This window comes from Catharus ustulatus, chromosome 6, assembly GCF_009819885.2.
Source record: "Catharus ustulatus isolate bCatUst1 chromosome 6, bCatUst1.pri.v2, whole genome shotgun sequence".
In the NCBI taxonomy this organism is placed as follows: Eukaryota; Metazoa; Chordata; class Aves; order Passeriformes; family Turdidae; genus Catharus; species Catharus ustulatus.
Genome location: NC_046226.1, coordinates 59,431,708 through 59,448,608, shown reverse-complemented (window position 1 = coordinate 59,448,608; position 16,901 = coordinate 59,431,708). Strand labels below are relative to the sequence as shown.

Here is a 16,901-nt window from a genome sequence, read left to right as displayed (position 1 = left end):
ATTATTATATTCTAAAACCCCAAATTCCAAACCCTTCACCATGTGATATTGCACACTTCTATCAACTCCACACCAGTGATTCCAACTCCATCCCTCAATTCTGGAAGCTTCTCCAAGGCCTCTGCTGCGGGTCAGTGTCAGCACAGAAAGTTCCAAACTCCCAGGCTTCAGGGTTCCAACAGCCCTGCCCAAATCCCCTGGCTCAGAGAGCTTGGCTAAGGTGCCACCCTGGAGCAACAGGGAGAGCAAGCTGGGTCACTGGATGAAGCTGGCTCCAGGGCCACCAGGTGTCCCATTCCCTGTGCTCCAGGTCACCTGCTGGGTGTTTGCTGCCTGTTTTCCCCGCCCAAGAACTCACAAACCCCAGTGACACCTGCAGCACTGTAACCCAGCCCCGCAAGGACACATCAGATGGACACAGTGTTTCACAGTTACTGCCTCAGGCTCTCTCCAAAGCCCAGCCCCCAGTGGAGAAAACTGAGAGGTAAGCTGAGATTTGTGGAAAACAACAAAGATGTTTGCTCACGCTCCCAGCCAGCTGAGCCTTTTCATCCTGAGCGTCTGTAGCGCCCAGCTCCAGCAGAATTATCCTGAAGTCAGTGGGATGGTTGGTTTGGTGAGCAGCAATGACTAAGGGATTTGGAAGCTCCCAACACTACAAGCTGAGCAAGCCACACACAGCCTGAGAGTATCTCAGAATGGAAAAACAGAAAAGGCAGTCCGTACCAATAAAATTGTGAAGTTTTCCAAGACGCTGTTCATCATGTATTTCTCTGGTAAATGCTTCAGCTTGTGTATGAAGTTGATCATGTATTCACACATGGGAGAGCGGTTTATCCTGTACACAAACCGGCCGTTCTCAAACCTTGCGTACTCAGTCTGGAAAAAATAAAAACACCGCTCAGGGTGCGAGAATTCGGAGACAAAGAAAAGTGACTGGTAAATCTGGTTTTTCTCTTTTTTTTTGTGTAGACGGGAAAAAGTGAAAGTGGCTCAGACACACACACACCCACACACCTCTGCTTGCTGACTCCCTTGCTAAAAATACAAGGGGTCCTAATTACCAAAAATTACAATATCACTACATGTTCTCCAGCCTGCAAATCACCAAACTGAACAGATGAGGATTATAAACTGAGTAAAAATGAATTAAGCCAAAAACTGTGGTAAGATGATTTTACAGGAGTTTTGAGGCACCTGTCTGCAAAGGGAGCAGCAAAAATAAGCTTATATATTTACACTTAAGTGTGCCCATACAAGCACAGATGTATTATTGCACGACTTGATAATCACATTATGAACTTCAGAAAGAGCTAGAACTACAGCTGGAAGAAAACCACACTGATTTAAAATGTGGACAGAGGGTAAGGCTGTGACTCTTGGACTTCTGCTCTCCAGCTACCAATTGCTCCCATGGAGGTTTATGAGGATTTTTTGTTTTCTCTAAACTTGGAATAATGGAAATTATTAAAACTCCCCCCCCCCTTTTTTTTTTTTAATGGTCACCATGGTTAGAAAATACACTTGGTTTAAGAAGGACATAAACAGTGACCAGGACATCTGCAAAGGCTCAATATTCAGGTCTAGGCTAAAATTCCCCCCCAAAAACTGTTTTATACATGACAGCTGTGGGTCTGGGGCTCTATCCCCAGCTGCAAGATCAATGTACAGCAATGTAACCACAGACCTGGCTACAGCACACAGGTCTGAGTGTAGGAAAGGCAAGGAATGACTAAAGGCACACATCCCATCACAGCACCCACCTCTACTTTTTCTACTACTTGCTTTCCAAAGGAGCAGACTTTGGTGGAGCAGGTGATTGTCATGTTTTCTGAGCTCTCGTACTGACTGGTCACTCCGTAAAATGCTCCTGTATCATCTTGGATGTTGCAGTTTAAGTCAGCCTGTGGGGGAAAAGGAACGAGTGGTGAAGATTTGATTTTTCATCTGACAGTGAGAACAGCATAAGCTGTCCCTAGCTCACCATTCTTTTCAGAAATAAGGGCAAGGAGCTCAGTGGTGATGACAGTGACAGCGGAAAAAGTCTGTCAGGGAAATAGCTGCCCAAATGTTGCAGTAAAAACCTCAGGAAATCAGCAATTGGTTCAAACTTTAGACCATAAAAGATGTCCCAGCATTTCTGTGGGCTCCAGGTGACGTTCTTGTCTGGCAGCTAGCTGCTGAAATCCCTGGAGCAAAGGCATGAGAGACAACCCCTCTGAAGTGAACCTGCCTTGCTGCCTCAAATTCAGCTCTAGACAGGCCACAGCTCACTTTCTCCTTTTGCTCTCTTAAAGCAATGAAATCCTCATGGCAGAGGGGACAGCTGGGCAGCACAGGCCCAGTCTCTGATAGGGCTCTGCCAGGCCATATGGCACGGATTCAGCAAAACACTCAACTCCACGGAGCAGTCTGACACATCCCTCTGTGCACAGAGCTGTGCCCCCACCTGCAAACGCTGCTGGAAGGATTTGCTGGCTCCCAGCAATTCCCTGCAGCCTCAGGAACCACCCAGCTGCCTCTGACAGGCAACACCAGGCACCAAAACTGGCAGGATCAAGCCCTACCTTCAATTATTCATGTGCCAGTGCGAGCCCTGTGCACAGCAGGATTTTTTGGCTAAGGAGCAAGCACACAGGTCACCTGCTGAACCCAGGCTCCCTGGGTTCCATTGGGCTGCCACTCTGATGTCTGACACTGTCAAAAGCACGCTAATATATCCATATATACTGTATAGGATATATTACATATTCCTAATGTGTATTATGTATGATATACAGGCAGGCTCCAGGGATATGCACAGCTGGATTTGTTGATTCAGGCATTAGCTCTGCTGACATCTTTGATGCCCAGGGGGACAGTGGGTAGGGTTTTCCTTTGATGTGGAAATAGCTGATCAGCTACTGCAGCACGACAGCAAAGGATCGCCTGAACCTGAAAAGTTATGCCAAGGTGAGCATTTCAGCAGGGAAATGCATTTCTGCAGCTGTGCCACCTGCAAGTCTAACTCTGCTTGGTTCTATTCCCAGTACAGGAATGGAACACAAAATACTTGACAGGTACCTCCAGGCCCTCAGGCTTTTTAAAAACCCTATTTACAGGTATGCTTCCCCATCCCTGAAGTGTTCAAGGCCAGAGTGAAAGGGGCTTTGAGCAGCCAGGTCTAGTGGAAGCTGTTGGATTTAGGTGATCTCTAAGGTTCTTTATGACCAAACCATTCTATGACTGGTGTGGAGCACTCACCACAGTTCAGGTCATTTGTAACTGCTGCCTAATTTTTAACTTGGCCACAACTCATTAATCCTCCTCAGTGTCTGCAGTCCTCATTTGCGGCACAGCCTTCTGGGGCAATATTCTGATAACAGCACACACCAAGGCAGTCTGTGGTGCACAGAAGACACAGGTCTAAGATTACTTGGGGCTGGCTTTGTAAATGAATCAGTGCAGCAGCCTCCTGAGGTTTGGACACAGTGGCACAAGCAGCCCCACACTCAGGAATTTTGCATTAGAGGAAGAAATCCTGTCGCTGCTCCACCTTGTTCCCCGCACCTGCCTTGTGCCAGCCCAGCAGTTAATGTTTAATGTGCACCCAAAGCAGGGACCTGGGAGCAATTGGTCAGGGCTGATGGTAAATAAGCAATTTGCCATCACAGCTGGCCTGCAGTGGAGGCATGGCAAACATCTAAACAAACTGCAGCAGCTGGGAATTTCGGAGCGAGAGGGATTTCTGCTGAAACAACTGCACTGATGCAATTAATAATAATAATAATAATAGAAGTAATCTCTAAAAATGCAACTATTCCTGCTGCTGCCACTGTTGTAGTTTTACTAGCAAAGAATCTTCTTTCCTTTCAGATGTGAGCAGAACATTTAAGACATCATCAACTGCACAGAACTTGCATTTCAAGCTGCAGTTGCAAATGTTTGGAGAGTTAAAAAAGGGCAACTTTTTATCTGCTGCCTTCTGATTTTGAAGCCCACTGAAAAAAAAAAAAAAAGTATTTAATAGTACATGCTGCCATTTAACCTGAGAATAACACATGTGGCCATCTGTCATCCTGTTGTTCAGTGCCCTTCCAGCCCTGGCTGAAATCACTGGGAGATTTGTGTACACAACATCCAGGCTGGGACTGATGTTTTGGAGAGGAACACTCCCAACTGTCACTCAATTGTCATGATTTACTCTTAAGAAACCACAGTATAGTTGCAAAAGTCCCATGATGATCATATAGATGAGAATTATTTTCATTTACTTCTTTGCTCTTTGATTTTTTTTTGAGTCTAACACGCAGTAAAGGTGTTTTCAAAGAAGGACAAAATTCTCTTTGTAAACAGTTTTCATATTCAGCTAATTGCTGAGGTTGCTGAGAGCTGAAGACTCTTCAAAAAAGTCTAACACCAGCATTGAAAAATCATAGGAGCTGGCAAGCAAATGCTCTTAAATGAAAGTTTCACCAAAGCCTCTTTTAGAACTATAACAATTTTGTCTTAGGAACCAAAGAATATTATTATGGCTTAAATAGTAAGGGATTTGTCTAAACATATACATCTGAAAGCCTAACTGTATTTTTCAAACTGATGAAATTAAAATAAAGTTCTTGCTGGTTGTTTTGTTTTTTTTCTCCAAAAGGTTATGACAAAAAAAACCCCAAAAAAACCAACAAACTAACCACAAAAAAACCAACCAAACAAAACCACAGAAGAAAAGAAAAGAGTTCCTATGTGGCTGTGAGAGTTGTGGGAATAAGGTGATGTGTTATAAATGAAGGCCCTGGTATTCAGCTTTAGCTGCTTACTACAGTATTGATTCCAGGGCTTGTGTCTACATTTTAGAAGGAATGTTGGAAAATTGGAAGGTGTTCAGCAGAGAGTTACAAGAATGATTTCAGGTCTGGAAAACATCCTTTGTAGTGAATGACTAATGAAACTCCATCTACTTACTTTTTCCAAGGGAAGTTTTTCCACAACCTTGTCATACCCTACAAGTTGCTACATGGGGAAGAGCCTTCTCCTAGATTAAATCTTGCAGAAAAGGGCATTAAAAGGCAGAAAGCTAAAGCTAAGCAAAAGCAAAATCAGAAACAAGGTAGTCCTGATGGCCCTGGAATAATTCTGAGATGAGGAGGAATCACCATTACTGGGGGTCTTTTTCGACCAACTGAGCATCTGCCAGGGATGGTCTGGTTCAGGCAGGCTTGGTATTGTCCTAAGCCAAACTTTACTTGGGGAGGTTCACTGCCTGAGCTGCATAAATGTAACAACAACAAAACTGAAATACAGACATCTATCCTCCTCATCTTCTCCTTATAATTTCCTGTTTCAATGACCTTTGTGCAAAAGGTGACAACAGCCAGGCCTCTGGAGTGCTGCTCTGGTGCTTTATTTCCATGGGGCTCTGTCTCCAGCTGTTCTCCTGCATTTCAGACACAGCTTCAAGCCTTCCTGAGCTGTAAAATTCCCTCCTGTACAGCTCCTCAGGCACTGGGGTTGGGCAGCACTCTTGCTGCCTGTACAGATAAATTAACTTTTTGAATGGTGACTTCAAATATATCGTCATGAGTTCAAATATTATGGTAGTTCAAACATCATGGGATGATCACATGTGATGAGCAGGAGTCTGTTTACTCACTGAGTTTTAAAGATCAATACAATTTAAGGTGGGGAAAAACCCAAAATCTCAAATGGAATTTAAAAATTATTTTCCTTTACTTTCAAGAGTAAAACTCGGATTTAGATTTATTTCTGAGCATTGAGTTTTATATTAGCTGAATGCACTTGGAGGTGGAAGAGGCACTCAGATTTCTGGCACCCTATCTCCAGTGCAAGAGCATGATTAATTAATTAATTAAGCACAGATTGTCAGTGGAAATATTACATATTAAGAGCACCAAGTGTTCAACACAGTAAATGGAGAAGTTCCTGCCACTGTGCTGCAGCTTTCACCTATGGAGAGATGGCTGCAACTCAAATAAAGAGTAAAAATAAAAAAAATAAAAACCATGTTCCAATTCTTTTCCCAAGAGCTCTTGGGCTCTGTGCTGCAGGCAGGGGCACAGGGTAGAGAACTGTGTAATAATAATAATAATGATAATAATAATAATAATAACAGCTTTGGCTAACAAAAAAGCAACTCCAGCAAAAATTGCTGAGAAGAGTCTAAATGCATCCTGCTGAGCAGAAGGAAAACAGCACCTACTGGAAGCAGAGCGTTTGGGGAGGGCCAGGGCAGCCTGCACTGGCACTCAGTAGCCACCAAAAAGCACTTAATAACGTCACTTATTAACAACATCTAGCTCTGAGCAGCTGCTGGCTGTGGGGAGGTGTGCAAACCCACAAACCCACACCATGCCTGCCCTCCTCCTCCTCTCCAGAGCCCCACCAAGGAGCAGGGATTCCAAACTGTGAAGCAATTTTTTCCAGCAGGAGCATCTGGGCTCAGGAACTGTGTCCAGCTCTGCCACATGGATGCTTGTGATGGATGCTGGGCAGCCCAAGCTGCTCCCAGCCTTTCCAGTGGCTTTCCAGCACCAGCCTGCACAGGGATGCTCCTCAGCACCCTGTGCCAGAGAGGGGGGGAAAAGCACAAGGGTGTCTGCTTTTTTCCATTTCTGATTTGCTCTGAGTACATCTGCATGCTGGCCATGGAGCCATTCATGTTCCAGCCCCCATTTGAGAGCTGCAGATCATTTGCCAGTCAAGCTGTGTGTCTGTGTGTCTGTGTGTGTGGAGGGAACTCCAAGATTCTGGACTATGCAATATAAATTACATGTAAAAATAGAAGGAAAGAAAGAAAGGGAAGGGAAGAAAAAAAAAAAGGCAGCAGCAGCAATTGTGTGTGTGTGAATGAAGGGCACAAAGAATCTCTGCACCTTTTAAGAAGGCTGGAGGCACATGGGGATAAATTCAGGAGGGGGTGGGAGGAGACCACAGGCACAAGCCATTTCTGAACACTGATTACATGGGTAAATTGTTTGTTCCACTGTATCACAAAGAGAAGGAGCATTATTTTTCATGCCACAGCTGTTTTGAATAAGAATAGGAATAAACTTAACTATCCTCCTCATGTTACTTACCACTAATTATGGCATATATTTACATCTATAAAACAGTGAAATTTTGGGAGACATAATTTAATGCCCCTTTATTGTGTAGATTCCTTTATTTCCATCCCACATTTGAATTTCAAAAATGTTTAGGACTTCAAAGCATCTTTAAAAGCTTGCCCTAATTATAATATGCATTACTTTCTAAAACTCCTAGTTTGCATTGCAGATTCCTGCAAAGAGAGGCATTCATTTTAAACATCAATTAATATCATCCACGCATCTTCAGATGAGTTTGGGTCTTTGTTTCAAAGTTGCAGTGAGCCCTGGCTAAGCTTTCCTCAGTCAGAACAGCTCAAGCTACTGCAAACACTTAAAATTAAGCCAGTGGATCAGATCTATAGAAAGCCTGAGAGGCCAACATTAATTTATATAATCAATTGGTTTTTTCCTGTGTCACCAATGAGAGAACATCCATCCTCCTTTTGGATATATTTTGCAGAAATCAGAGTTCAGGTTGGCACAGAGCACTTGGCAGTGTGAGAGACACAAAATCCCAGTGTGTTATTGCAGGGTGTGCTCACAGCAGAATCAGGGATCCCAGGGAGGCAGGACCCACTGCACACTGCTGCAGCTTACATGGAAAAAGCCATGCAAAATTGGCTTCAAAATTTGCAGTTGAGGGGGGTGAGGCAAAACCTGAGAGAGAAATAACAAAGTTACAGCAGCAGAATTTAGTCTAGAATTAAGAATTAGAGAATTTAAGAACAGTAGTGAGCACTTAGGGCTAGCACCAGGTATGAACATGGACAGAACCTGGTGTTGACTTAGCTTTTAGACAGACTGATTGGAACTTCAAAGAGCAGAAAACTTTGGGGCTATTCCCAAGTCACAAAAACAGTTTAAATGCAAACTAACCACCAGGAATACTGACTATACTCAGATTTAGGGTTGATGGCACAAACAATTCCTGGCTATTTTGCGTGGATTTGGCTTAGCCCCATAAGGTGAGAAAAGCAGGATTTTGCAGTTAACCCTCACTGGGGGCAAGGTTTCCTCTGCAGATATTTCCCAGCCTTCCCTGAATTCTGTATTATTGGAACCCTGAAGCCTGGGAGTTTTCTTTGCTTTCTAAGACTAACCCTCAGAAGAAGACTACTTTTGACTTGAGGCCTTGAAGAAGACTTCCAAATTTGAGTAATAAAGTTAGAATCACTAGTATGTAGTTAAAATAGAAGCGTGCAATTTCATGTGGTGAGAAGTTTTAAATTTAGGGGTTTAGAATATAATAGTGAGTATAAGACAAAATGAAAGTTCTTGAACAGTGTCTCTTTCTTCTTGTTCATGATTTTAAGTAAGTTTTTAGTTAGATTAAAAAGTACTAGAGTACAGGTCACAAGTGTTTGGCTATTGAGTCAAAAATATAAATAATATAAATGTCAACTTTTAATTAAACAGTTAAACTTTAAAGGACATTGTAACTAACAAAATACACAGACATTTTTTCTCACTTTCAGCTCATTAGCTAGAAGTGCCACAAAACTCCAGGAGGAGCAGGAGACTCTTCCTTTTGTACCTCCTGCACTGTTAGGTGGGAAGAGGCCCAGCAGTGTGACATCCAGCTGTGTCACCAGGACTGGGGCCAGGAGCTCATCCTTTCCCAGCACCAGGTTGTGTTTCCCATGAGATACAATCTGCAGGAACCAGTAAAGCTCTGCAGAGCAAAGCACGCTTTGCTTTGTACTCCAGCGCGGCGCTGCCTCGCTAAGTCAACTCCACAGCTGGCAAACGTCTTCTGGAGAGATCTCAGACCTTTCCCTCCCACTTTTTTTGTAATCAAACCTTATTACCGAAACCAGGACAACAGGGAGAGCTGCTGGCGAGCAGCCTGAGGCAGAGCTGAATGGGAAAGAGCCAGAAGAGTATTCTTCCCAGCTAGCAGAGCTCAGCTGCTTTCTGCCTTAGTCATCCTCAGCACAAGTACTCATCTGTGGTCCTCCTGTTTCCCATATGCCCATTCCCCAGCACGATTAATGCCTGAACAAAATGTCCTTTGTGCTGCCTGCAGTGACATGCTGACTTCCCTGGAATCCATCTGCAGGGTCTCCATCCCTTCTGGCACCAAATCCTCACCTTCGCTTTCAAGCTTCTCACGTCACGACCCTCTCCCTCTCCCCTTCTCTGGTTTGCCTTGACTTCCCTCACTCAGACCCTGCCTCTCCTTCACTGAGTCTCCTCAGAGTGCTTTCACACCTGTACTTATTTGCCCAACCAAAATTCCCTTCCTATGTTTTTTTTCCCCCTCAAAAAGTCCTCTTTTACCAAGCACTGCCACGGTCACCCAGCACGCAGCAGCTCAGAGCTGAGCAAATGATGGATGGATACATGGGGATGAGGGAGGAAGACAGCAGAAAGGATGGGAAGGGGGAAATGGGAAAATAAATGGTGAAACAGAGTATTGGGAATAAACAATAATCACACATCATGAACAGAACCCAGGAAGAGGTAACTTAGAGTAGGAGGAGGTAGCAAATGATGAGAGAATAGATACTTATTCAAAACCTGATGCTTAATTCAGCCAAAAAATGATCTATTTTCTAATTTCTATGTTAATAAATTTGAGGTTATTTATAGGGTCAAAAACACTGTCAGAAATCTGTGCCAGCTTTTTTTCTGGTTATATTATGACTGTTTAAAACAGTCCCCATAAAAATGGGAACAGCACCCTTTTTTCTGAAGAAATGCCCCATTGGGGTGACAGAACTAAAGGACAGTGAGCTGAGAGTTCAGGATCTAATTCTCCTGACTAATCAGACAGCTGTCTTCTGCTTTTCCTATACATATTCCTACATGCATTTAGGACGTGGGGCCACTGGCATGAAGTTTATTCCTAGAAGAGCATTCATCACGACTCTTGCAACACTCAAACTCTACCCCAGGCACCTTCTCTCTGCCTCACTCACTTGATGAGAGAGAAAATCCACTGGTCTATTTTGAGATCATGGCTCAGGCAAGTGTTCTTGCCACATTTTTAATGTATAACTCAGAAGGATGTTAGCACTGTATGTTTTTTAATCTCTAAGTTAATACAGCACAAAATTGTATTAAAAGGCCATTATGTTGGAAGGCACAGTGAGGTTAGGAAATGTTGGATTGAAGTTGCCTGCACATCCTGACTGCTGAACTGCATCATGTCAGGCTTTAGCTGCACACTCACCCCCTGAACATCTACACAACGTTTCTTTGTCTTTCACTGCTCAGAACCTGTGCTGAACACAGAATTACACATTTCATAGAGGCTTTGTTCATGGCATCACCTCACAACAGCCATGACCTGCTTTGTCAGTGAGCACTGGAGGAGAAGGGGTGGTGTCAGCCCCACTCTGTGGTGTCACAGGTGTGGGATGGGACAGGAGGGTTAAAGGTGTGCACTGCTTCTAGGAGATAAGCAGAGAAAGCTGGCCCTAGAATCTGCAAAGTCAGGAGAACAACTCAGTCCTCAGTGGTCCAAAGGAGGTCTCTTCTGGCTTTAGGAATTGAGCATTCAGCATGTCTGAAAATCAATTTCCACATGGAGAAAAAGCAGAACATACACATCAACTACCATATCACAAATCTCTGCTGTGTCCACGTGTAGTGTAAAGTCTGAGGCTTATCATCCTCTGTGGGAAATGAGAACAGGCATGTGAGGTGATATTCATTTCTGCCAGTGTGTTTTGCAAATATTTATTATGCAGAGTGGATTGGTGAGATGACGGCCTCAGCTCAAGCCAGATTTCCCAAGGAAATGTATTTAGTGGTCACAGACCCTTAACTCTGAGCTCTGTTCCTCTGCAGCCAGGTTTCTCCTGCTGTGACATTTGTCCTGTTCCCCCCTTTCTCTGCTGTACTTCACCCCAGTGATTCCCTGCAGGCTCAGGCTCCTTATCCCAAATGCTCCTTTTTCCCACTGCTTCCCCACATTCTCACCCCTGTCCCAGGCCACTGGTGCCTGCTGTGTTTCAGCTCCCACTGTTCTGCTGTCTCCTCTTTCTGGTCTCTTAGCTCAGCCAGCCCTCAAATACTTGGTCTACAGCTCCCAGACCCAGTTTTAAACCCCATGAATTTCTCAGTGGGTTTCTTCTGCAGTCCAGCACAGCTTCTGCTCAGTGGCTTCGTCCTTCTACATCCAGATTTGAGAAAAATCAAGCTCCCCTCACTCCAGTTTCCACTCCTAAATCTGATGCCACAGAAGCTCTTGGAAAGATATGAAGTCTGGGGGAACTACAAGGTGTTTCAAATCCCATAGATAAATGCCAGGAAATCTGACCACAAGCAGTGGTTCCAGATCAACCTTTTCTGGTTTCAGCCTCAACTTGTCCACCCTGCAATTAAGCCCTGAATATTCCCCTTTTAATGAAGTTTTAAAAGAAAAATGTGAATGCTTAGATGATAACTGCTGCTAGGAAAAGGAGCATAGCACAAAAAGGTACCCCAGTGAATTGGTGAGGATAAAATCTTTAGTAGAATCATGAGGCTCAGCCTGCAGATTTGCTGATCCTTTTGGGTGAACCTTTAGTAGTTGAGTGGGGGCTTGGCTGTTGGTTGGGCTCAATGATCTTAGAGGCCTTTTCCAACTTAAATGACTTCATTATTTATGATTATGTCATTACCATGAGATTTTGCAAATCCAACAAGAAAAACCTGGCTTATCAATTAAATTTATCATGACTACATCAACTTGCAGCATCCCAGCCCTCTGTTCAATTTATTTTTGCACCCTTGCTCTCAAATATGCTAAGTTATGGAGCAGTCCCATGGCTGGCTAACCAAAAGGCAAGGAGAAAGCAGATGTGCTTCAGAAGACCCCAGGCACCCTCCCAGCTGTCTCAGCTCCCATCCTGCTTGGTTCTCTCTTGCACCACTTGTGCCTGAAATGCCCGAAAGCAGGCTCTGCTCCCGAGCCTTCCCTGCTTTTCCCTGCACCACTAGATGGCAGTTCCCCATCTCCAGAGGGGGCTCTGGGTACCTGCAGGTGCTGCAGAGCCAGCAGAGCTGCACACCTGGCTGCTGGGCAGCTGGCAGCCAGAGTGCCCGGCGTCCTGCCGGGAGGGTGAGCAGCTCTGCACCCAGCAGAGGGAACTTGCCCAGGCACCCCTCACTCACCCAGAACTTGACGAGGAAGAAAGCATTCTGGGGCCCCTTCCCAAAGAGCTCCTTCAGCCCGCCCTTCTTCTCGGGGAACTTGTCGTAGATCTGGCGGATGTCCACGGACTCGAGCAGGGGGTCGCTGTAGGAATGGTTGGCGTGGCCGATGTGCACGAAGAGGTGTTTGTTGTACTGCAAGGGAGGAACAAGAAGAATCAGTGCTGAGGGAGAGGAGCGGGAGGGTTCTTACTGCAGGGGGCTGGTTTGGTGGGTTAAACGGCTCCCACGGTGGGGTTTTCTGCAGGGTGGTTTCCAGGAATGGCTTTGCTGGTTGTGTCACAGCCTTGTGAACAAGGGTCAACATAAAAAAAACCCCTGTGTCCCCACTGCAAACCCCAAAGCACCCCTCTGCATGGGGGTCATTCCACTGCAAGTACGGCGGCAGCATGGTGATAAAGAGCAGAAAAAGATGAATGCGTTCAGGAGGAAAGCCTGGTTTTGACCCTTTAAACAGTGCCTTTTCATGTCTGTGTGCTCAGAGTCTAAATTTCAGCTCGTGCCACAGAGCTCACTGAAGCTGCCTGCCTGTCTGCTAAAAAGCCCCAAAGCTCCATCTGCAGCACATCTCAGCTAAAAGAGATGGGAATTCCTTTTAACTGCAGCAAGAAGGCCAGCTACTCTGTGCTGCTGTTCCTACAGACACTGTCCTCCTGGATTTTGACCCATGTAATATTAAAGAGCCCAACTTCTCCCCCTTCCCTCGGGAGCCAGCCCTGTAGATGACCATCCCTGCCAAAACACATTCATCTCCAATTTCCTACTTCTTAACTCCATCCCATCACTCCTCATTTTAGTCACAGGAATCACCTCAGCAGTGCCTCTCCTGCCTGGGGGAATCCTTGGCCCACTGAAGTCCCCTCCAAAGGAGCCCAACATGATTTTTAGGGGTTGCCATTCCTCCAAGAGCACCCAAAACCAAAGTGGAAGGATGGACACCAAAGACCCTCCACCAGTCAGTCAGCACAGGATCCCCAGAGCAGAGTGAAGGAGCTCCAGAGAGGCAGGATTGAACACTGGGGGTTGTCACCACGCAGATCACAAAACATTTTGCTAACTCAGTTAAGGGAAAGCTGATATGCAGTCAATGAACACTTGAGAACCCTGTCACATTGAACAGATGCTGTATATAAGGGGCAATTCCCAAAAGCTAGGCACAAATAAAATATTTAAAACCCCAAAGCAAACCTCATTTAAGCTATTTTGTTTACAATGTACCTGCTGAATGAACAAATTGAAGTGACAAATCTAAATGAATTGGGCAACCACTCAGAGCCTTCCTTTGGTGTGAGCAGAGTCTTCCCTAGCAGATGTCCAAAACTCTGGGGAAAAGGAGATGGACTGGCTAGATTTCTGCACTTAGGAAATGAAATTGGAATCTATTAAAAAATCATCTAGCACAGTGAAATCTGAATTTAGAACCAGAGAACACTCATCTGGGTATGGGGCCAAAAATGAGATACAGCCTGTGTTTTTTTGCAGGGTCATATTTCTTTCTAAATTTTGTGGAAGGAAAAAGGAAAACGTAACATCTTATTAAGGCATTTCCACAAGCAAAAAAAATTTGGGGATTGTTTCCTCTCAGCCTTCTCAGCTGGAGTTGTTCCAGGTTGTACAAACAACCACATTTTTATGGAAAGAGAATGTAGGGCTCAGATTCTCCTGTAAATTGCCCTCCTCCCCAAAAGGATGTCTCTCTCCTGGTCCAAAGAAGGCTGTGGAAGGAAGAGCTGTATTTTACAGTCCGTATTTTACAATTTCCCAAGACAATTCACACACTGCACCTTATTCTGCAAGCCAGGCTAATATCCAAATTGCTCAGTATCCAAACTTCAGTAAAAGCAAACACATTTACAGGGGCATGGAGCATGAAGCCTTAATACTCTTTAAATATAAAAGCAGAGCTAGAGGCAGCTGCAGAGCTGCCACAGTTGTCTGCAGAGCTCGCCAAAGCACCAGATGCTGCTGCAGCAAAATTTCTGAGCGGGTACAGCAGGACAGATGGCATGACATCACCTGACAACATTCTTAGGACAGAAATGTTTATTTTGATATTGCAGCGTGTGATTATTTTCTCCTTATGTTGCTGCAATTCCTATGCTAAGTGCAATCATTACTCAGCTAATTAGACATATTTCTGCGAGCTAACAAATGATAATGCAATATTGGAGCAGGGTAAATGGGCTCTGGAACGATCCCTGTCGTTTTTGGACAAACACTCTCCACCACAGGAACTGGTGCACAGATAAAAGCAAAGGAGCAAAGTTTTCTGCCTATATTTTTGAGCCCATTAGTGTCTGAAAAGCTTAAAAACATCCTCATTATACTGAGAATTCACTGTTGATTTAGACTGGGTATTCCAGAGTCACTGAAGTACATTAGTTGCTGAGGAATTTACGCTGCAGCATTTAAAGGATTTGCATCTGGCATCAGGGCAATAATGCGCTTTAGATGCCATAAACCATCACAAGTGACAATCCTGCATCTTCTGAGTACACAAGTACACAAAAACAGGAAGAACACTTTCAGTTCTGTCTCCTGTGTCTGCATTACACGGCATGCCCTGGAGATGGCCGCCTCTCAAAGCTGAGCTCCTTCCCTTAGAAAAATTCCAACTATCCAAAGAATGCAGTAAAGCCATGAAATATGACTGTTGTCAAATAATACCACGAGAAAAAAAAAATTATAATCCACTTAGGAATTTGAAAGAACCAAGACAAATTGCCAATGGTAGGGGATGCAAGCATCAAAGCTGGTTCAGGGCAGAGACAAACCACCTACATCTGCTTTATCAGCCAGCACATGTATATGTGTAACAGCTCCTCACCAGTTCTGCACTTGTATTCTGACATAACCATGCAGAGCAGCACCTGGGGGGTGACTGGCTGCCCATCCATGGGGTGATGTAGATGCTCAGCAAGGTGGAGGGCAGGTGGAAAAAGCTGGTTTTGTGGCAGTGACCTCTCTCATGGGCACAGCATCCCTCTGGCACGGCTGGAGCCACCTGCCCAAGCAGGAGCCAGCCCAGGCACTGGTGGATCAGCAGTCTGTGTGTGTGCAGCTCTCACCCAAGCCCTGCCCAGCCTGGGCTCTGCTGCCTCACCGTATCTCGTAAATCTGAAACTCTTTAATTTCCTGCTGATGTAAGAAAACCGCCTGCTCTGCCAACAAGTTTTCTTGTTTCTACCAAAACACTAGTAACTGAATATTTAATTCCTGCTGCTGTTGTCCTCCACTGGAGCAGACTGGGAGTTGTAAACGTGACATTTTAATGCTATAACTGGAGTCTGTACCAAGTCCTCTTGTTAAGGTTTTTAACACTTTCCTGTGAAATGTTGACTGAACTTTCTGTGCTCTATGCTATGATACAGCTGCATAGGCAACCTGGTCTTTCATGGACCTCCCTGCCTTCAGAATCCTGCCTGGATCAGCTCAGGGACTGAACCAGAAATGCCAAGTGAAAGGGGATTTTGGGTGACTTTATGGCTGCAGAAGTGGAGAGGTGGGTAATGTCCCCTGACACTTCCCAGCTACTGCCACAGCAGTGTCAGCTTGAAACTGGGACTGGTTGCTCGGGCAAGGTGCTTACACAACCTTCCCATCAGCTTTTCTGCAGCACTGAAGATGCACCTTTCACTTCTGGCCTGTCTGATTTAAGACTGTGCAGTCCCAGTTCCAGAAGTGCTGAGGGCTCAGATGGGAAAATTGCGCCTGACTGTAGGAAGCTCTCAATAACGTTAAGTATTCTGCAAAATCAAGCTCATGACAAATCAAAGGGGACCCTCAAAATCAGTGGCCCATTCATCCTTCTGCACCTGAACTTCTTGGTTTGTCAATTGTGAGTAATAATGCTTCTTCATCCAAAAAGACTGCACTAGCACATCTGTGAGACACAAATGCAAATGCAGGGAGTTATTAATTCCATTTGGGAGGGAGGTTAGACAGTGCACAGCGAGCAGGGCACGGGGCCACGCATTTCAACAGCAGAAGAAAACAAACTACTGAATATTGCTTATCAAAGAAGGGCCATCTACATCCCCACTGAACAAATGAACACGTGAGCATGTCATTATCTGCTCTCTGCAGAGCAGGGCAGGAGATATTTCCCAGCTTCTGAGGCCAAGGCATTTGGGGTGGGTGTAGGGCTGCAGGAAGCTGGGGAGATGCAGGGCAGAGGCATAGCCAGGGAAAAACCCCTGGAGACAGCCAGGATGGGTGCTGGGGGCAGGCAGAGTGGGGAATGCAGAGTCACAGCCCACCCTGCTCCAGTGCCAACCCAACCCATGCCTCCCCTGAGCTTCCAATTTTACTGGGAAATTTCCCCAGCAGCGGATTTGAAGAAGGGAAGTCCAAGAAGGCAGCTGTTCTGGCATTCCCATCATTTCCCCAGGAATCCTGCTGCATGGGAAATCTGCTGCCATGCCACAGTGAGCCTGTGTCAACACTGGACCTCTTTAAAGAGCTTTCCTGGGACTCCTAACCATGGGCACTGGAAAATGAGCGTTTCACAGAGTGTGACATTTGCATCCCAGGGCCAACATGCAGCCCTCCAGAACAGTAAAATAAATGAGCCTCATGCTCAGCAAAACTTCTGGTTCCAGATGAAAATGACCTCAAATCCTCAGTCTGTGGGTCTGGGACATCCACCCTAATGTCAGTTTGCTTTCTTGTCCT

General features: G+C 45.2%; 1 protein-coding gene across 6 annotated transcripts in view; it reads right to left on the bottom strand.

Annotated features, from left to right (window-relative positions):
• Positions 1–16,901, bottom strand: part of TEAD1 (TEA domain transcription factor 1) — a 144,008-nt gene that overhangs the window by 6,390 nt on the left and 120,717 nt on the right. For all 6 annotated transcript variants that reach the window (XM_033062393.2, XM_033062390.2, XM_033062388.2 and 3 more), the window contains 3 exons: positions 12,189–12,362; positions 1,764–1,904; positions 727–879 (listed from right to left, as the gene is read on the bottom strand). In XM_033062393.2, the coding sequence (XP_032918284.1) occupies positions 727–879; positions 1,764–1,904; positions 12,189–12,362 (468 nt within the window). The remainder of the gene's footprint in view (positions 1–726; positions 880–1,763; positions 1,905–12,188; positions 12,363–16,901) is intronic.